The sequence below is a fragment of the Trachypithecus francoisi genome, unplaced genomic scaffold (genome assembly GCF_009764315.1).
Source record: "Trachypithecus francoisi isolate TF-2019V2 unplaced genomic scaffold, Tfra_2.0 Lachesis_group17, whole genome shotgun sequence".
Lineage (NCBI taxonomy): Eukaryota > Metazoa > Chordata > Mammalia > Primates > Cercopithecidae > Trachypithecus > Trachypithecus francoisi.
In genome coordinates, this window is record NW_022681462.1 from 70713251 (window position 1) to 70734907 (window position 21657).

At 41.7% G+C, this 21657-nt stretch overlaps 1 protein-coding gene across 2 annotated transcripts in view; it reads right to left on the bottom strand.

Moving 5' to 3' along the window:
- The window catches only part of QPCT (glutaminyl-peptide cyclotransferase), a 29273-nt gene extending 12501 nt beyond the window's left edge, over nt 1-16772 (bottom strand). The window contains exons 1-3 of one of the 2 annotated variants that reach the window (XM_033176007.1): nt 16472-16772; nt 8489-8635; nt 1561-1839 (exon numbers count right to left, since the gene is read on the bottom strand). In XM_033176007.1, coding sequence (XP_033031898.1) covers nt 1561-1839; nt 8489-8635; nt 16472-16591 — 546 coding nt within the window. In that variant the 5' untranslated portion in view covers nt 16592-16772. The remainder of the gene's footprint in view (nt 1-1560; nt 1840-8488; nt 8636-16471) is intronic. The other variant, XM_033176006.1, reaches the window with a different exon arrangement.
- Nucleotides 16773-21657: the final 4885 nt, after the last annotated feature.

The window sequence follows — 21657 nt, forward strand, 5'->3', positions numbered from 1 at the left end:
CAGCACTGTGGGAGGCTGAGACAGGTGGATCACAAGGTCGGGAGATCGAGACCATCCTGGCTAACACGGTGAAACCCCAACTCTACTAAAAGTACAAAAAATTAGCCAGGCGTGGTGGCGGGCACCTGTAGTCCCAGCTACTCCCGAGGCTGAGGCAGGAGAATGGCGTGAACCCGGGAGGTGGAGCTTACAGTGAGCTGAGATCGCACCACTACACTCCAGCCTGAGCAACAGTACAAGACTCCGTCTCAAAAAAAAAAAAAAAAAAAAAAACCACCTCACCATTTATCTCTTACAGAAAGGATTACTATGAGAATGTATATGTTGATTTGAATTTTTTTAATGATGATCCCAATCAATAATTCATTCAGACCTTTCTATTAATATTTCTGGTCACCAAAAGCAGGTAGAGCTATATGGGAAAAAGCAAAGGAGTTCACTCAGAGAAAATACATCCATTACACAGAGCAATGTCTTCAAATCATACTTCATTTTGTGTCCTTATACTAGAAGTGCAAATATGAAAAATCAGACTTTTGCATCAGCTTCTGAACTGCTTCATCCAATTGCTGGGGAAGGAAACTAGTTAAAAGCAGGGCAATGCATGGGACAAAGGCATTGTAGAAGGCTCAGAAGACAAAACAAACCAAAAAATAAGTGAAAAGGAGACTGAGAGGGTATAAACAAGTCTTGCTTTCTTCAAGTTCAGCACATCCAGCAAAAATAGAACCAAATATCTCTATTACTTCCATTACAAGATAAACCTTTTACTTCTTTACCCCAATTGTATCAAAGGCTGGACCATTCATAAAGCTCTGAGGGGGGAACAAAGCATTTGTTGCCTGAGAACAAAGTTTTTTGTTTTTGCTTTGTTGTGTTTACTTGGTTATGAGTGATATCAGAACAAAATGTCTTCATCTAGTTTAGCACTTTTTCCCCATATACCCTTAAGAACACCAAGACTGAAATAACATCTGAGAGTCCCAGAAGTATTTTGAGCTGAGAGCATAACAAAAGCTCTGCTATGCTACATAAAATGGAGCTGAGATTCACAGATAATAACAATAATGCATTTCTGCTTCATGCTTTTTCATCTTGATAGGTCTGAATTTCCCACTCTCCACTTCAGAACCACTTTGTTGCAACTCCCTCCTCCAACCCAAGAGCCACCATCTCTCAGATCAGAAGGTTGTAATGTTTCATGGTGGAAGAAACAAGAAGAAATAAACACAGTTCATTACAAAACACAATTCTCATACTATACCTGAAACAAACTTCCTCCTTCATTTTTCACAAAGAAATGTTGCATTTAATTTAATGTGCATTCAAGGCTGAGAAATCAGGTACCAATTAATGAATGCTTTGCCACGTATCTTAAGTTTATTGCCCATGGTTGACATTCCAAATCATGAAATCTTTCAATTAACATTCATAACAAAAATATACCAAAAGTCTCCATTTCTAAATGGAGACTTCTCATTTCACCAAGGATTCTAGAATTCACTCTGAGTTACTGCTAATGTACTTTATCCTAGGAATCAACAAGTGGAAAACAGATACCTTTAAGGAAAGGAGTTTCTTGTCTAAGGCACGAGCGAGTTCCAACATCATTGCACATGGCACAGCTGAATCAGTGGCTCCTACAAACACTCTGTTGTCCCAATGGGAAAAATACTTGGAGTCATAGTGGCAGGCGAGGACCAAGTGTCGTTTAGCAGTGGGATTGAGGGTGCTGATGATATTTGAGAAAGACCGGTACCCATAGGGCGTCTGACTCAAGAAGGTGTCTATTTCCAAGACCCAGTCAGCCTGAAGCCTCTGAATTCGCTGCATGATGTGCTGATCAAAACAAAAACCAAAAATTTAGATCTAAACAAACAGCTTTCATTTGTTAACTGTGATTCTAAAACTTTAAGTAGTGCCTTTCAGATTAAAATTGCAATACACGCTTATTGTATTAACAGCAATATTATTGCAATTAATAATTGCTTTGTATTGTTATCATAATTAATAGTATTTGTCCGGTTTAAAGGAGAAGCTAATCCTCTTGCCTCTCCCCTAAACTTCCCCTTACTAATCAATCTCAACCAATTGTTAATACTAACCAAGGTTAATAGTTTGATGCAGATCTTTCAACGTATCTTCTCCTTGCTTATGCAAACCTACAGTAGCACACAAACACATATATTTGGCAGAGGGGCATATGTTTTTATAGGAAAAGAATCCTACTTTTTACATTACTCTCCCCTTGCTTTTCTCATTTAACAATATATTATGGACACGTCTACAAGTCAGGAGACAGAGATGCAGTTCGGTAATAGTAAAGTACACTTTTAGTATTTCTAGGAGGCTACAAAGGCATGTTTGAATAATTAAGTAAACCAGCATCCTACAGGTCTCTATCTCTAAGCTCTTCAAAGACAAGAACTGCAAATGGTAGCTCTTTCTGTCCCAAGTGCATAACATGTGTCCAAGTCCAGCAAATGCTTTATATGTAGTGAACACGAATAAAAGATACTGATGCTCACCTGCTAAGGATAATGTTGAAAGCTCCCATAGCTGGGGGGTGGTTGGGGTTATTTCAGATCTCTGCTCCCTCTAAGAATTAGTAAGCAACCCTGAACCATAATAACATATCAAGCAGCTTTCCCTCTGCACCCGAGGCAGGTCGAGACGTGCTGCAAATGCTGGCAAATAAAAAAGAGAATCTCTTTCCCTATCTCTGCTAGCCACCTTGAGCCTTATAAGGCAACATAGTGACTTACAGAAGAAAGCAACAGGTGGGGAAAGTAACATCACTTCAGGAACTGGAAGTATCTTTTTAAAGAACATATAGAATTTGTGATGTGAGAAGTTATAGGTGAGTTCATTGCTGGTTCATTTGCCTTTTCCCATCCTTATTTTATCTTGGCTTCACTTTCCTATGTTCCTTGGTTTTTTTGTTGTTGTTGTTGTTTTGTTTTGTTTTGTTTGTTTATTTTGTTGTTTTTTTTAACAGGGCTTCACTCAGTCACCCAGGCTGAAGTGCAATGGCGTAATCTCAGCTCACCGCAACCTCCGCCTCCTGGGTTCAAGCAATTCTCCTGCCTCAGCATCCTGAGTAGCTGGAATAACAGACACATGCCACCATGCCTGACTAACTTTTTTTTTTTTTTCTTCTGTAGAGATGGAGTTTTGCCATATTACCCAGGCTGGTCTCAAACTCCTGGGCTCAAGTGATCCATCCGCCTCTGCCTCCCAAAGAGCTAGGATTATAGGCGTGAACCACCATGCCCAGGCTGTTCCTTTTGTTTGTTTTATTTTGTTTTTCAAATATCATATACATCATTGTAAATTGCCTTAATTTATTTTTATAAAAAGTCAAACAACAAACTAACATCAAAATAACTGACAATTTGTCCCTCAATTAACATCTAACCAAAAACCAACATTTCAGATCTAAACAGTTCAGATCTAGTCAGTTTAGATCTGGGATGGACCTTAAGATGATAAATGAATAACTGGAAATGAATGTGAAGGCTTTTTTTTTTCCTCCTCCAAAGAAATACAGGATTTTCTATCCTAGCCAAGTCCCATGTGGCCTGCGCTCACTAATGCGACACAACACGTAGGCAAGAGCCTCAAAAAAACTGTGACAGGAAGCTCCCAAGGAAAGGGGAATTTAAATAGCGGGACGACACTGAGCCTACCGTCAGTCCTGCAAAAGCCAACTAAACAAATGATTCCCCAGCTAGAGACTCCTTGCTTTTAATAGTGGGTGGACTTTGTCCTAAAGAGCATTGTGTATGCAGTACCTAACCTTTTCTATTGCAAATTTACGTGCTGTCTTATCACCTCATCAAAAGAAATGTTTATAATCTTTTTTGAAATCAGCATTCATAACTCTCCACAATTTGTAGTACTGTGCTTTGCTCACAGTAGGCTATCAGTAAATATGGGTTCATTCTAACAGTAAATACGAATTGATTTAATGAGAATATATAAAACTATATGATACAAAGCATTAATAGTTTGAATAGAGAGAAATCACTATGCATCTAACATGAGTTTTTCTGCAGACTATGAAAATGAGTTATCCCTAGACTGTAAAAAAAAATAATAAATAAAAATAAAAATAAATTCCATAAAATGGGTCATTTAAAAAAAAAAAAAGCATATACTCCAGAACATCTGGTATCCAGATGATGAAATGCTCCATAAAATGGCTTCTTCAACACCAATTGCAGATTGCAAGCTTACAAAATGAATTGGAATTTTTTAAAATATATCTGTTAGCATTAATCAGAAGACGCACACAAACTTCTTTCTCAACTTGTTACCAGGTCTTGATCATAATTTCTGATGACCTTGTTGACACTAAAGTCCATAAGAGAATCAGCAAATATCCTCAAAAGAGTTTTTCCTGAAGCAACTTTTTTCTTTTTTTGAGACGGAGTCTCACTCTGTTGCCAGGCTGGAGTGCAGCAGCACAATCTTGGCTCACTGCAACTTCCAACTCCCTGGTTCAAGCAATTCTCCTGCCTTAGCCTCCCCCCGAGAAGCTGGGATCACAGGCACGTGCCACCACACCCAGCTAATTTTTGTATTTTTGGTAGAGACAAGGTTTCACCATGTTGGCCAGGATGGTCTCGATCTCCTGACCTCATGATGTGCCTGTCTCAGCCTCCCAAAGTGCTGGGATTACAGGCATGAGCCACCACACCTGGCCCTGCAACTTTTTGTTCAGTGTAAATATTTTTTGTTTATCTTAGCAGCTAAGATAAATCATCTTTATAAACAATCAAATTGGCTGCATAATCTAATTAGTTCACAAATATCCCTTGTTGTTTTGTTTTTGGCTTTCAGACTTAGTCTACAAGTCCCCACCAGAAGTCTCTAGAGGAACTCCCCAAACTACCGTTACTATCATACAAATACCCCTAAGCAGGGAGTGCGTGGCTGTGGCAGGGAATCTAAAGCAGTTGCGCTTCCCCAGTACTAAAGCAGCAAAGGGCTGGGCCCTCTAGGAGTGCTAAAAAGCAATTCAGAATATAGATCACACTTTGGGTTGCTATACATGTATGTTTTAAAATGGAGAGGACAGAAAAAAGGAGAAAGAGTGAGAGAGATGGAGACAGGGATAAAGCAGAGATGGATGGAGACTGAGTAGAGAAGGAAAAAAAATACAAAGATGAAGATATGAGCACGAGAGAGAGGCTATTACAAGATAGTCTACTTCCAAAGAGTGGTAGGGGGATTTATTCTAGGTTAACACTAGTGAATGATCCTGGGTTTCATTTAATTAAACGTAAATTCTAGTTTCCAGGTTCTGAGCAACAATGACATCAGTAGACCAGATTTGTTTGGAGCAAGCTGATTTTCCAGTTTGCGCTAAGTCTGCAAACACATCGTTGTCAGGATGCTGACTTCTGCCACCCAAAGACTCAGGTACCTCTTTCCGCTTGAATGCACCATATATGAGTCCCTCAGGCTCCTCCTCTTAGGGGGCTGGACTGAGGGTGCACCTGAGATCTAATGATATTCAGTTTCGGTGGCTCAGATGCACTGTGCATCTGTGGGGGATTTTACCACCTGAAGGTTCTAGTTTGCCTCTTTCAGACAAAGGATATTGCTTGCCCATTTGTGAGACTTTATCATCCTAATTTTTAAATTTTTTATTTCTATCTTATAAATCAATGAAATAGCCCCAAACGTATTATCTTTAAATTATTTATTTTACAAATAACTCATCTCCTCAAAATAAAATTTCCTAATAATCCAATAGGCAGCTTTGGGGTCATCTATCAGAGACCAGGAAGACACATAATGTGGGACAGGTTTCCCCTAAAATATTCTCTTTCTGTAAAAGAGAATCCATAGTAATGCACATCTTTACTGATAACTATAAAAGTTAATTCACAAACCAATTTTATATCAAGTTTACCCTTTTTTAATATTTGAGGATCTTCTCTAGTTATATCCTTGAAACTCTAAATTATAAAACATCTCATCTAGTGTTCAAAAAGTCCTCAGGAGAGAAAAAAAAAAAAAGGTTCAATCATTTTTGTTTCAATTCAGTTCTACATGAAAGGATCTAATCTTAGTCAAATTAAGGCCATTCGTGTAGTTCCCTCATAATTACTCTGTCATCTATCTCACTTTCAAAATGAGAATTCCTTTGTCTTCCACAGCTTAAAAGATAAGTCTCTAAAAATTAATGGTAATTTTCTTATCAAAAAATTCTAAAATGGAATCTAAGTGAGATATCTAACATAGCCATCAGCCAGACCATGCATAGGCAGCCCCACAGTAGTTCCCAACACATTCTAAAATACTGTCTATACATTTCTCATTTGCCTCCACCCCCATATGATAGTGGAGAATGTTATTGAAACTTTAGTAACACTTTTAAATGAATATGTATCTTTTTAATTACAACAGTATCTATGTATATTATTTATGCTATATACTGTCTTCTGTTGAAGCTAAAGATCAACTAGCAATGTTTATTGTGTTCATGGATTTCCAGAGCCTGCAGGCGAGGAACCTCAGGCCTGAAGTATGCATATCATTTCTGGGTATATACAGTGCTCTGGGCAAATGGTATGGGGAAATAAAAGAGGTTGAGTTGAATGGGAAGAGTAAGCATTAGAGACCTCGATTTTTTCTAACAAGGAACTGAGGCTTTTGGAAAATGCCAGTTAAGCGCCCTGACCTTCTTTTAAGAAAATGCTTGAGAGATAAGGCCCAGGCAATATTGTTAAAGTGACTGGTATGTGCCTTACTGCCCAACTTGGGCATAAGAAGATCGAGAGCTGGAGACATTTGAGGGCACGAAGCACAGAACTGATTCCTCCCAGCTCTCCAGTGATAAGATAGAGATCTCAAGCAGATTCTGGCCTCATCACTGGTACAAGTATAACCTTGAGCAAGTTAATTCATATACCTCAACCTCAGATCTTTTCAAATTCCTAACATTGAGATAATAATAGCATCCACACACTGTTGTGAAGGCTGAATGAGATGATCTATGCAAAGAATTCAGTCAAGTACCTGACCCAGAAAAACTGCTCAGTGAAAGTCAGCCATCATCGCTATTATTCTTCGCTCTCCCTAAAGGTTAGACAGAACTAAGGTGCCTGCAGGTTGTCTACTGTCTAATTCCTTGGGAGAAGCCAGAGCTATTCAGATGGAAGGCAAGAGGCTAATGGGGAGACAGACATATGGATATCTAGGCTAGCCTGAGGGGCAGAGGCTACCCACTGGGTAGAAAGGAAGAGCCCAGCCCGGCTCGGTGGCTCACGCCTGTAATCCCAGCACTTTGGGAGGCTGAGAGGCAGATCACGAGGTCAGGAGATAGAGACCATCCTGGGAAACGTGGTGAAACCCCGTCTCTACTAAAAATACAAAAATTAGCTAGGTGTGGTGATGTGCACCTGTAGTCCCAGCTACTGGGGAGGCTGAGGCAGGAGAATGCCTAGAACCCAGAAGGCAGAGGTTGCAGGGAACCGAGATCGTGCCACTGCACTCCAGCCTGGGCGACAGAGAGAGACTCTGAAATCGAAAGGAAGAGCTCAAGAGCTGGGCACCTGGAACTTGCAGTTTTCACTCTGGGCACAGCAGTGGGTGCCAAGGTCTTTTGCCTGAGGAGTTTCTGAAGAGGATGTGAAGGGCCAGTCCCATTCCTTCCCAAGTGGCCCCTTAAAATGGGGTAGTTTGAAAAAAACAGATATTCAGAGGTGAGGTTTCAGATTGCTTAGGAAGATCGACATTGAGGAGGCAGAGACATCCAAGGTCTGGCCCAGCTTATTCTACCCTCCACGATGATGGTAAAATCAATGGGTCTTGAAATCAGTTTAGTGGGTTATGACTAGCATTTTTTTAAGAACCAATAAAATAGAACTGACAATATCGCAGTAAAATGCAAGTTTAAATAAGAGTATTTTTCATGGAAGTTTTGTTTCAGTTAAATATACCAGTACGTTTGTGTGTATAAAATGTAAAATACATTTTTTTTACTTTCTGTCAGAGTCAGAATTTTGAGAAGCACTGCCCTGGAGAAATGTAGCTTATCACCAGCCTTAACTCTCCCTCCAGGGAGAATACAATTTCCCTAAGGCAAGTGATGGCCTGATAGTACAAGGATACTCTTGGCCCAGAACCTTCAAGCAAGGACTCCCTAAGGCTGTTGCTGTTCATTGCTTAGGATTCAAGAAAACTTGGTTGGGAGACTCGGGGTGTGTAACTGAATGGTCAAGAGTTAAGGACTGCATAATGTTGTACCCCAAATAGAGACTTCACACATAAACTATTGACATTAACATGTACCACTTAGTATTCAGAACAGACACGTACTCTCAGTCGTTTGATTTTTCTTGGTTGACTATTTGGTGAATAAGGAGATGACAGATCTGAATATTAGACACCTCAGAACTTCAGCCATAACATTATCCCTCATGGGAAAGCAAAGTATTCACACAACCTTGAGGTTTATGTCCCATGTTCTCACCTGACGAGCAGCATAGCTTCCAGGGGATCCCGGGTATCGCTCTATCAGCAACGGCTGTAAGTCATTTCGCCACATTCCAGAGATACTGGTGCCTTCTGCAATTTGCCGAAGAGCCGATGAATTCAAAATGGCTGGTTGGTGATAATTCTGAGGATTTAACGAAATCATTTAACTGGCTATCATTTCATAATATGTTTAAGACTCTGATATGTTTGCAATTAATTGCTTAAAACTTCAAAATAAGGGAGAACTTTATGTCAAATTAGGTAAATTAAACTACTCAACTTTAAAATTGGGCTGTTAGGGCCAGGCACGGTGGCTCAAACCTGTAATGTCAGCACTTTGGGAAGCTGAGGCAAGAGGACTGCTTGAGCCCAGGAGTTTGAGACCAGCTCTAGCAACATAATGAGACCTTGTCTCTACAAAAAATGAAAAAATTAGCTGGGTGTGGTGACCCATGGTGTGTGCCCGTTGTTCCAGCTACTCAGGAGGCTGAGGTGGGAGGATTGCTTGAGCCCAGGAGGTTGAGGTTGCAGTGAGCTGTGTTACTGAGCCCTCCAGCTGAGCAACAGAAGACCCTGTCTCAATAAAAAATTTAAAAATAGGCCGGGCGCGGTGGCTCAAGCCTGTAATCCCAGCACTTTGGGAGGCCAAGACGGGCGGATCACGAGGTCAGGAGCTCGAGACCAGCCTGGCTAACACAGTGAAACCCCGTCTCTACCAAAAAATACAAAAAAAAACTAGCCTGGCGTGGTGGCGGGCGCCTGTAGTCCCAGCTACTCGGCAGGCTGAGGCAGGAGAATGGCGTGAACCCGGGAGGCGGAGCTTGCAGTGAGCTGAGATCCGGCCACTGAACTCCAACCTGGGTGACAGCGAGACTCCGTCTCAAAAATAATAATAATAATAATAATAATAATTTAAAAATAATTTAAAAACCCAACTGTTAGCCTAAGTAAATCTTACACAGTTTAGAGTAAGAGTAGCCAGGGAAGACTTTATAGATGAGCCACAAATTAAGGGGTCCTCGAATTTTAATAGGATTTTAACAGCAAGCCTAATTCAAAATTTTATAATGATTACATGTTGAAATGGTAAATTTTTGATATATTAGGTTAAATGAAGTATATTATTAAAATTAATTTTACCCTTTTTCCACTTTTTTAATGTGGCTACTAGAAAAATTAAAATTACGTATGTTTCTTTCATAATCTTTTTTTTTTTTTTTTTTTTTTTTAAGCTGGGGTTTCTCTCTGTCACCCAGGCTGGAGTGCAGTGGTGCAATCTGGCTCACTGCAACCTCCACCTCCCAGGTTCAATCAATCCTCCCACCTCAGTCTCCTGAGTAGCTGAGTCATTATTTCTTTTTATTATTTTATTTTAGATGGAGTTGCACTCTTGTTGCCCAGGCTGGAGTACAATGGTATGATCTTGGCTCACTGCAACCTCCGCCTCCTGGGTTCAATCAATTCTCCTGTCTCAGCCTCCTGAGTAGCTGGGATTACAGGCGTATGCCACCACGCCCAGCTAATGTTTGTATTTTTAGTAGAGCGGGGTTTCATCATATTGGTCAGGCTGGTCTCGAACTTCTGACCTCAGGTGATCCACCTGCCTCGGCCTCCCAAAGTGCTAGAATTACAGGCGTGAACCACCACACCTGGCTCTGAATCATTATTTCTATTAGACAGTGCCAATTCAGATGATTGTTGCAATTCCTTTCAGCCTGATTTTGGTGAGTCTATAGCCAACTAAATAGTAAACTTTTTAACTTCAATTAAAATTATTTTTAAATTCCATTAAAGTTCACATAACATTCATATTTGTATTTTGATGACTTCACACATACTGTATATTCTTATGATACTGGTAATGATGAACCATTCATTCATTACATGTTTATCAGGCACCTAATAATGAAATGTGTTACTCCTCCTCAACAGGAAGAGAATAATTGATCAGATGACTCCTTCCCTAAGGGGAAGGATGAGGATGACATAAGAATATTGAATTATTTGGAGGACAAAACAGAAGTTAGGGGAGGTCTATTTTATAGTTCCTTTCAGGACCAGCGTTAGTTGAATGCGTTTAAGTAGTCAGGCAAGTATTTTCATTCCATGTGATCCAGTCCATGTGACTGGTGTGAAACTGGACTTCAGATAATGCTTATTGCCTAATTACTTATACTCATCTACACTCTGAGATGGCTGTTTACTCTCCAGTACTTACCATGCAAAGAGCATGGGCTAGAGGATCAGACAGACCCTCTCAACTCAGCACCCCACCACCTACTAGTTGTAACTCTTTCCAGGTTACCAAACCTCAGTAAGGCTCAATTTCCTCATCTGTAAAACAGAGGTAATAACACCTGAATCCTAGGGTAACTAGAATTAAGTGAACTAACATATGTAAACTGCCATAGTAAATATTCAATGTATTAGTTATTATTTCCTTCTATCAAACACTAAAGAGCCATAGAATGAATTTTAAAGTTGGAAAAGCCACTTAGAGATGCTCTAGTCTCCAACCTCCTTCATTTATATTTGTGGAAACTGAGATTCATAGAAACCAGTTGACTTCCTGAGGTTGAAGGAGAGTTATAGGTAAATCCACAAAAAGATCCTGTCTGTGGATTTCCAATCCCACGCTAGTTTTACTCTGCCTCACTGTATCATTTATGCACTTCCAGTTTATCCCCGAATATTGATGGTGTTCCTGAACATCAGAAGATTTGTGTTTGTTTATTGGTAGGACATTTTAAAATATTTTCCTTGATAAACTTGTCAGTGCAGGCTTTAAATCCCTTGGTACCTCCAGAATCTAAGTCCTCATGCCAGTTCCCAAACAGCAGTTGGAAAAAGAAAGCTGAAGCTGAAGCTGAAAGACAAAGCAATAGAAATGTGCCAAGGGATAAGAAGAATACGGAAGCAAGAGGTCAGAAGACTTCCATGGTTAATTATTACTCAACCTGGCCAACAGAAGCCTGTCTGGTCTCCCCGCTCACCCTTGCTCACCATGCTTCGGTCACCCTGGCATCTGGCCAGGCCTCAAATGCTTTGAGGTTATGCCCTCATGAGGCTTTGGCATCTGCGGTGCCTTCTGCCTTACAAGTTGTTTCCCTTCCTCTTCACCTGGCTAACTCCTGCTCACTTCAGCTTGCAGCTTGGAGGCCACTTCTTTGTGTGTTTACTTGTGCAGTGTCTGTCTTTCGTGCAAGACATCAGCTCCATAAGGGCTGGAACTCCCTCTCTCTCTGTTGCTTACCTCTCTCTCCCACACAGGCCACACAGGGCCTGGTTCATCTTGAGCATTTGATAAATATTGGGCAAATTAATCAAAAAAGCAATCAACAGATGAACTATCTTTCTAAAATTATCTTTGCTAAGACTGTATTTATATAATAATAAAGTAACGTGGGCATTTTTCTGCATTGTAAATACCAAATCAGTTGAATGCACAAGCAAGCATAAAGACAGAAGAGACAGGTGGCTACCTGGTGCAATGGCCAAGAAGTGCTGTGGTTCAAAGTTATTGGGCTTTGCTCTTTTTGAATTTCTGACATTCGATGCTTCTGATGATGAAGAGCTGGGTTGACCCAAGCAGTCACTATGACAACCAAAACTGTTGTGTAAAAAGCTGCTTGACGAGTAGCTCCTTGTCTATTTACTGTCCAATACTCTATCCCAAAGCCCATCTGGTCACTGTGGACAGAAGCTTTCACTCCATGTCCAGAGTGAAACGAAATCACTTGTGTTTAAATAGCTGGTTTCTAGAGGCTTGAAAGAGCTCTTAAGATATTTGAGAAAAAACAGGAACAAAATAAATGTCCCCTCCCTCAAGTATCTCTAACTACAAGAGACACTGTGGATGAAACCTAGTCGGCAAATAGCACCAAAAAAATGCTTAATGGATAACTAAAGGGTAAATTCAGCAGACAGGCCAGGCCTACTGATGCTCATGAATCTAAAGACTTACATGTGTTTGCTCCTCAACCTCCTGCGCTCAACCATTTAATTAACATACTTCGGTAAAGAGCCCTGACTCTCCTTACCCCTCTGGGGGCAAAGATGTCCCTGTAAAATTGCAGAGTTAAAAGCTTCCCAGTAACTGAAGGACAGAGAAGAGGAAACAATCAACTACACTCAGGCAATTACTTAAGCCTTCTATTCATTAAAGCCCTGTGTGGAAAAGCATTTGACTTTCCCAACCTAAATAGCATGCATTCAATGTTTAAGGGGTCTTATTCTCAGAACTCAATAAATATACAAATTTAAGTGGAGATGAGATGAATGACTAAGAGGAAAAAGCTGGAAAGAAAGAGTGAGCTCAGCAGGGGGAAAGTAACTCAGGCAAAAACAAAGTTGAGCCCAATGGTAAATGCAAACCCCAATTTACTGTAGGGTTATCTCAGTTCAAAGATACTTAGACAATTTTCTATCAGCGTAGGTGTTCTCAGAGGAATGAGGCTCTGTTACAGCCCCTGCCTTGTCTTTTCATCCAGACAGAAAGGACACTAAGTCTGCTCCGAGTGACAAGAATCTTTCAGCCAAAAGTGTGAACCAGATATCCTGAAGCATCTCCTCTAGGCTAATCATGTGGTGCCAGGCCAAAGAGGCTTTTAATTACATAATTGATAGAGTTGGCCAGCTTGCAAAGGGTTTTGAGGTTGCAAAACATTGAATTAAAGGGAGGTCATTACAGAAGTGCGGCCAATGCAAGTCCAGTTTCTATTCTATATGAGTGTCTCCCAGGCAATTCTCAGATTAACACCTCTGTCTGTCTGCAAAGTCAGCTCAGTCAGCAGTTATTGAACTCATTCTGTGTGTCAGAAGCCACTGATACTAAAAATTCACTGGGGGAATGGTTGGGAACTGAATAAGACAACATTCGTCTTTTTTTAAATGTAAGCAGCTCTCTACTTAAAAGCAGAGCAGTGCAGGCTTTAACCACAACAACTTAGGGTGAAATCTCAGCTCCCTCACTTACTAGCTGTGACTAGGAAAGAGTCCATATCTGTAAAATGGATCTCATAGTACTTACCAACCAGATGGTAAGGCTCCAAAATGACATTTGGTCTTTCTCTCCCTACCAACACCCAGTCCGCCACTGACTTCCACGCCCCTGCCTCAGAGTCTCCATCGTTGCTTCCATTAGAATGCAAAAACAACAATCTCTCTCTCACACACACACACACACACACACACGCAGAGAGAGAGAGAGAGAGAGAGAGAAATAGAAATAAAAACACCAAAATGGTTAATAGCAATTATCTCTGAAAAGTAGGATTATGGGTGACATTAGTTTTCTTTTTAATGTATTTTTCTGTATTTTCCAAGTTTTCTAAAATGAGCACATGTCGACTTTATAATTAGAAGACTTCAATAGAAGCCAGACTTTTTAGTTTATTGGAGCTAATATTTTTTAAAGAACATATAAAGCCCTCAAAAGCCATCAGTCATTTGCATCTAAGGAGGAATAATTTAATGAGATTCTGTTTAACAGCTGGTTGACAATGTTGTACTAAAGGAATGGGCCTGTACTAAAGGAATAGGACTGGTGACCAAAAGGCCTGGGGAAGGTTCAGAAAAAGTAACTCTGGAATATGGATCAACACCCAGAATAATAATGACCTTTAAGCTGCATGAAGGAGATCAAGGAAAGGAGAAAATAGGGGATGTCAGAAGAGAAAGTATCAAAAACAAACTACCTGTTTTGGAATGCCATTTAGGGTCCACCCCGGCCCAGAAAGAGAGAGTAAGCTCTTCATCTGGCCCTCCAACTTTCCTACTAGCACCGCACTTTTGCACTACCTGGGCACTGTTCTGGGTACATCAGCCAGGACTCATCTACCATTAGAAAAGCATAGAAGAAGAAAGGAGAGACCAGGGCTTAAGCCAAACACTAGCTCTTCAATTCACTGGTGTAATAGTTGTCAAGTTTCCTCATCCACAAATTGAGTATGAATTCACTCATGGAGAGTGCTGTGAAGTTCAAGTGACGTAGTTTTATATATATATATATATCTCACCCCATACCCAGATGCCAATGCCTCTAAATACACACGTGTGTGCCCACCTGGGAGTTTAACAATTTATAATATTGTTATTATGGAACAATTGTTTCCAGGTTTCAAATATATAATCAAATCATGGTCTCTGAATGCCACCATAAACTAGAGTTAATCTGCTTTTACATATTCAAAGCCACTGAAAGAGACACACCTTTATTTCAAAAAGAAGGAAATAGATTTCAAAATTGATGCTTTCTTTACCACACCTCACCTGTTGGCAGATCAGTGTACCAAGGACATACATCATATGATTAAAATAGTCAAACACCGTAAAAAGTAGGAAAGCACACATATTTTAGTGTGGACCGATTCATCACCCAGGCTGCAAGACTTTATGAAGGTCTACAGAATAAGGGGAGGAAGCTGGAAATTGGGAAATGTGATGGCTGATTATCATTCGCTTTTAACGATTTGAAAACATTCAGTTTCTCAATGGAACAGTGATCAGAAGCTTCTTAAAATAAATATAAAAGGGATTCGATTCATGCTTTAAAAAATGTTTCTCAAAAGTTAAATTTTCATTGGTTTAAAATATTTTAAGAATCACAGCACCTTTTCCCACCCATAAATACCCCCGCCTACACACACCTACAAATGATCTTTTCAAATGGTTTTTTTCAGTTTCCATCTCATTTATTCCCTTCCATTTAGATGTATCACAAAGATACTTTTGGTTTGGCTCCATATTCTAGTTTGTAATGTAATGCTCTCTTCCCAATTTCTCAGTGAAAAGGTATTCTCAGTGAAGTGAAGGAGGAGAGGATTTTTTGTGCGTCGTTCCACGTTCTTCTTCATGGGCCCCCACGGGAAGTTGCTTTTCTTATAATAAAGTTATTCTTATGTTACAAACTTCCCTCACTCCCACCAGGTTCCCTGTGGCCTGTGGTCTCCATGTGTAAGTGGGGCCTGCTGTGACCCCTGAGTGGTGATTACATTAGATCCAAAGAATTGAAATGGGCTGTTCACATACATATGCATGTAGCTGGGTGGGAGTGGGCATTCACCAGTGTGCCCTGTATTTCAAACATTTAAGTAGATACAGGCATACTCTAAGTGTGTAAAAGGTCTGCTCAATAACACTGCCAAAGTTTATATCGCTTTACTTTGCTGCTTTTCTTAATATCTCTATAACATACTATTTTACGCTAACATCATTAACATTTGCACAATCCCTTAGCAATTTCATGATTTCAAAACTGTTACACAAGAAAAGGAAGTAATTGTGAACCCATATACTTATTGCAGAGGGAACTTGCAAATCACTTTTATCCTAAGTTCCTTATATGCGATTTCTACCTACAACTAGATCCATTTTCTCTGAAAATAGCAGGTACCCTCTTTTAAGGGGGAAAGAAAAAAAAGGCTTTTAAAGTAAGCAGGTCTCCAGTGAAGGTCCTTCCTTCCGAGTTGCTCCTTTTAAAAATCTAAAACAAACAACACACATCCGTCCTGAGACTGTAGGGACACTTCAGCGCCCCAGCAGCATCCTTGGATGAAGCAGCTGGGGAGCTGCGGGCACACCCCCAGGCGCGCCCCGCACCCTGGCGGCCCCGGAGCGCGGGCTCCGCTGGCCTCGCGGGTCCCGAGTGGGCGGTGGCGCCGCGATGCGCCCTCACCTCCCGGCTCAGCCGCCGCTGGCGAGACACACTTCCTGTGCCTATCAGCACCCCCATCAGACCGCAGCCCAGGGGAGACCAGTGACATCATCCAGCCCCCCTGGCGTCTCCAGAGCAGCCCCGGACCGGCCGAGGCACCCCGGCGAGTACGCAGAGCCCTGACTCCTCCGGGCGCCGGTGCCTGGGCTGGGGACCGCGGCCCTGCCCCGCCTCCCGCTCTGCCTAGGTAGGGCTGGCCGGGCTGGGGGTCCCCGCACCGGACCAGAGCCGCTCAAGTACAACTACGCAGAAACAGCCCCTCACCTTCTCCTCTGGCCAGGCTGCGGCACTCGGACTGAGCCCCCGGGATGCCCAGGGCAGGGAGGCCACCAGCAGCAGCAGGTGGAGGGTGCCCACGACTGGCCGGTCCCCTCTGCCTGCCATCTCTCCAAGGCTGTCTGGGAGCGAGTTCCCCTGGCCGCTGGCGGTCACGAGCCCGGGAACGCGCGTCCTTCGCCTTTCCTCTTCTCCACCCTTGGGTCGACTGCGCCTGCCTTCCCATCGCCTCCGGGTCGCCTCCCGCCGTGTCGCGCAGGCTGCAGCCCTCCTACCCCGGACCTTCGCAAAACCCGGGGCTGGGCAGCCCTGGGTGCCAGACACAAGCTTCCGAATCCAAGGGAACAAAGGCGGCCACTTCCTTCTCTGGGAGAGGATGAAAGGAAGGAAGGAAGGAAGAGACATGGAAGAGGCTTTTTAGGATCTCCAATGCCAAAACAGGGAATAGAAAAGGGAGGAAGGGTTCACCAGACCCTAGGGAGTTATGAAATGTTTCCCACAGCTCCTAAAGAAGGGGTGGACAGGGAATCGACGTCTGCTGAACACTGCACCATGCACCGTCCTAGGTGCTTGTCCAGGCTTCCCGGATTTAATCCACTAATCCCCATTTTACAGACTGGGAAACTGAGACCCCCCCAATAGAAAGCCTGTATTAGAACCTGCAAGGAAAAGTATGACAGTGCATCTTTGCCTTAGTTGCCTTGCCTCACAGGAGACAGACCACCATACTCTCAAATTGAAAAGGATGGTCAAAGTAATTGTCTGAAATAATGAGATCTAAAATATTCACAGCAGCTCTGAAGGCAGTCATCTTCGCCAAGGCATGGCCACAAAAGGAAAAGCCAAACACCATTTTATTTACTTTGTAACATCAAAGGTCATTGTTATCCAGATAATCCTAGTGCGGGAAAACATTTTAGTTTTGTCTGTAGGTTTCTGGTCCAAGTTGTCAGGACAGTGACTTTCACCAGCCTCTTTTGCTTCCACAGTGAGGATCAGGGCTTGGCCTGCTCTGAGTCATCTCCCAGTAACATCTAGTTCCCAGAAAAATCGGAACAAGGACACTGAAGCAGAACCACTTCCCAGAGAGCAAAGATTTGAAGGTAAGGAAGCTGCCAGAAGGCCCACCCACTCACTCTGTCTTCCCAGTTTTGGCTATGAGTTTTTAAAGCGAGGGCTTGCCTGGAAATACACTGTTCTGCCCTCCTCTGGAGCTGTAGGAGAAGACAGGATGTAAATAACTCCTTTCCTGATGTTCAAATTTGCTAACCCTGTTCATGTCTGAGAGTTTTGACTGACAATTTAAATCTCTAGGCTTAAATAAAATTAAATACACCTTTATTACACCCACAGACAGTTCTGATCATCGGACCCCTTCAGAACTTTCTATTGGCTCCAGTTTCAGAACTAAACCACTGTCATATTCCCTAATATATTTCCTCTCTTGCTGCCTGGGTCAACCTTGAAGTAGTGCATTTCCTGAGTGGCTGGGTAATAAAGAGCTTTTTTTTTTTTTTTTATCCTATTACCTTTACATCTTTTCACAATATGGTTCCTATAAGAAAGAGGACGTGGAAATAGCAAACCTAAATGAAACAAAGTGTGAGAGGTACTATCATGCTAAGTATAAGCAATTCCAAACAAGAAATATAGAAATAAGCTAAAACGTTAGTACGTTAATAACGTAATGATGATTTTCTGTTTCCTAAGGCTCTCCAATTTTGGTTATATTTAAGTCAATAAGATGTTCTTACAGTTTGGTATCTACAGGAAGCAGACTCTGAGACAAGAGTTTAACATGCAGGATGTGTATTAGGGAGTGCCCTTGGGACAAATCCCTGTGGGAGGAAGAAGGGGGAACAGGAGAGAACAGAGGGAGAAGTTAGCAGCAAAGCAGGCCCAACAACCTCACCCAACTCCATGGGAGTCCTGAAGCTGAAAAAGACTGTCAAAGTTGTTCCATACTGGGCCAAAATGACTGGGGCCTTATCTCTGCACCTCCATGGAGTGATTTCCTGCAAGCGGCTTTCCAGCCAAAAGAGCTTGACTGCTAGAGGCTGTCAGCCAGCCAGCCTCCAACAGCTGGAGCAGGGTCCTTCCCTGGGGGCAGATCTGGGCAGCGCATCTCCTGTATCCACCACAAATGCATCCATGTATTGTATCTGGTACAAATCTACAACATTCCACATAGCTAGTGAGACTGATTTCAATACATTGGTTTTTTTTAATATGTCAGCTTTTCTGACAACTTTCCACGAATCTACAAATTCAACACCACTATGTATGTATCCCTTCTTTCCTTATGCATACCTTTTCTAGTGTCTTACACACTAAATATCCTTCTCCTGTCCTTCACTCATTCTTTTCTCTCCTCCTTCATTTGGGAAACTTTTAGAAATCCCTTATATCTGCTATTTTTGCCCTACTTCAACTTTTCCTTTCTTCAAACTCTTCCTATGGAAGATAACTAATGACTTTTCCATTTTAAGTTTCAGACCCTGTTTTTCATCATGGAAAAATGTGCTGTATATACAGTGATAACACTATTCTCAAGTGGAGAAATTTTTACTTCCATTACAGTATAGATTCTATACTGTGATGTGAGGCAAATGAAGGACCCAATTACCAAAACATCTTCTCCATGAAGCTGCCATGGCAGGATGTTCCTACACCCAGTCCCACCTTTAAAGTGACACCATTAGACCAAAAGTAGTAATGACCAGTCTATAAAACAATAGTTTTCAAAAGTGTGGTCCATGGATACTGGGGATTCTCCAAGACGCTCTGGGGATTCCCCAAGACGCTCTTGGCTGTCTCCCAAGTCAAATCAACGTTCATAATAATACCAAAACCAGATTTACCTTTTCTACTGTATTGACTTTTCACTGATATTGCAAAAGCAATGACGGGTAAAAATGCTGGCACCTTAGCCACTATCAAGACGGGACACAAAACTGTACTATTGAGGATGAAAATCTATACTTGTAGTCATTGCCCCTTCCCTTCCCTTCCCTTCCCTTCCCTTCCCCTCCCCTCCCCTCCCTTTCCTTCCCTTCTCTTTTCTTTTCCTTCCCTCCCTCCCTCCCTCCCTCCCTCCCTCCCTCCTTCCTTCCTTCCTTCCTTCTTTCTTTCTGTCTGTCTTTGAAGGAGTTTCACTCTTGTTTTCCAGGCTGGAGTGCCCTGGCGCAATCTCGGCTCACTACAACCTCCGCCTGCCAGGTTCAAGCGATTCTCCTGTCTCAGCCTCCTGAGTAGATGGGATTACAGGCATGCACCAACATACCCGGCTAATTTTTGTATTTTTAGTAGAGACAGGGTTTCACCACATTGGTCAGGCTGGTCTTGAACTTCTGACCTCAGGTGATCCACCTGCCTCGGCCTCCCACAGTGCTGGGATTATAGATGTAAGCCACTGTGCCCAGCCATCATTGTATTTTTCACTGCCATGCATAAAGAAAAAAAGAGAGAGAGAAAGATAAAAGAAAAAGAGTCAGTCTCACTTAAGAATGTCATTGATAAACTAATAAAATTGTTGTTTTACTGCCTTCTGAAGATCCCTCTCCATGAAGATAGATTTTAAATCTAGCAGGACAGAGTACAGGAGGACAGAGAGTTCCTCAAGTCTGCTTTTTCATCTCATGGAGACCACTAGCTCTATGTAGATTCCTCCTACCTGCACTGCATCCTGGAAACTCTCAAAGCAGTAAGCTAGAGAAAACATCAGGCTCATCTCATTTCTTTTCCCTTTTCTCACCACTTTCCTGTGATACCTCTTTTCCAATATGTGAACATCATTTTAAAAATTTTTATACACTTAAGAGAATACAGGGGTAGTTTTGGTACATGGATATACTGCATAGTGGGGAAGTCTGGGCTTTTAGTGTGAGCATCACCTGAAAACATAGTATACATTTACCCATCAGGTAATTTCTCATCCCTCCTACCCTCCCACCCTTCCAAGTCTCCAATGTCTATTACTCTACTCTTCATGTCATTGTGTATACATTATTTAGCTTCCACTTATAAGAAAGAACATGTGCTATTTGAGCTATTTCACTAAAGATAATGGCCTCCAGTTCCATCCATGTTGCTACAAAAGACAAAATTTTATTATGTTTAATTGCTGGGTAGTATTCCAGGGCGTGTGTGTGTGTGTGTGTGTGTGTCACATTTTCTTTATCCAATCCACTGTGAATATCATTTTTAATATATTTCAGGTGGGATGACAAATCCAGTTCCATCTTAACTAGAAGCACAAATTGAGAGTATGCAGCTTTTTATACTCACATGGGAAAAACAGGAGGTAGAAATAAAGCACTTCTGCTGCACACCAAAGGGCAGTTGTCTCACAGAAAAGCATTTGTACTGTTGTTTGAGAAGTATAGTGGGCCCCAGTGGCTCACACCGGTAATCCCAACACTTTGGGAGGACAAAGCAGGTGGATCACTTGAGGTCAGGAGTTCGAGACCAGCCTGGCCAATAGGGTGAAACCCCCATCTCTACTAAAAATACAAAAATTAGCTGGGTGTGGTGGTGGGCACCTGTAGTCCCAGCTACTCCAGAGACTGAGGCAGGAGAATCGCTTGAACCCGGGAGGCAAAGTTTGCAGTGAGCAGAGATCGCACTATTGCACTCCAGCCTGGGTGACAGAGAGACTGTCTCAAAAAAAGAAAAAGAGAGAGAAGAAGCATAGTGAACTGGCTATTTTTTTCATGAAATTCCAATTTAATTGAAAGAACAATGACTAATAAATTATGATTATTCAGATTTGGATATTTGGCAGACATTTGAAAATAAATAAAGTGCGCCTATGCCTTAAAGGGAAATAACTGACACTGTTTGTTGCCAGTGATAAAACTGGATCTTTCAAGCAAAAATTGGAGTTTTGGATAACTTGTATCTGCTACCATAAGCTTGACAGTTTCCTGATATGTAACAACTTTTATGACAAAATTGGTGATTTTAACAAATGTGATTATTTATTATATGTAATGAAATGCTCAACATTTGGAATATCTGCATAACTCAGTGAAGCAATATTTTCCAAATGCTCAATTCACCATGTTACACAATCACAAAGAAAAGTTCCATTCAAAGTATAAGAGACACCCAGTGGATTTTAATGTAATGGGATAAAAACATGTATTTAGATGCAGATTTTAAGTTGCACCTTT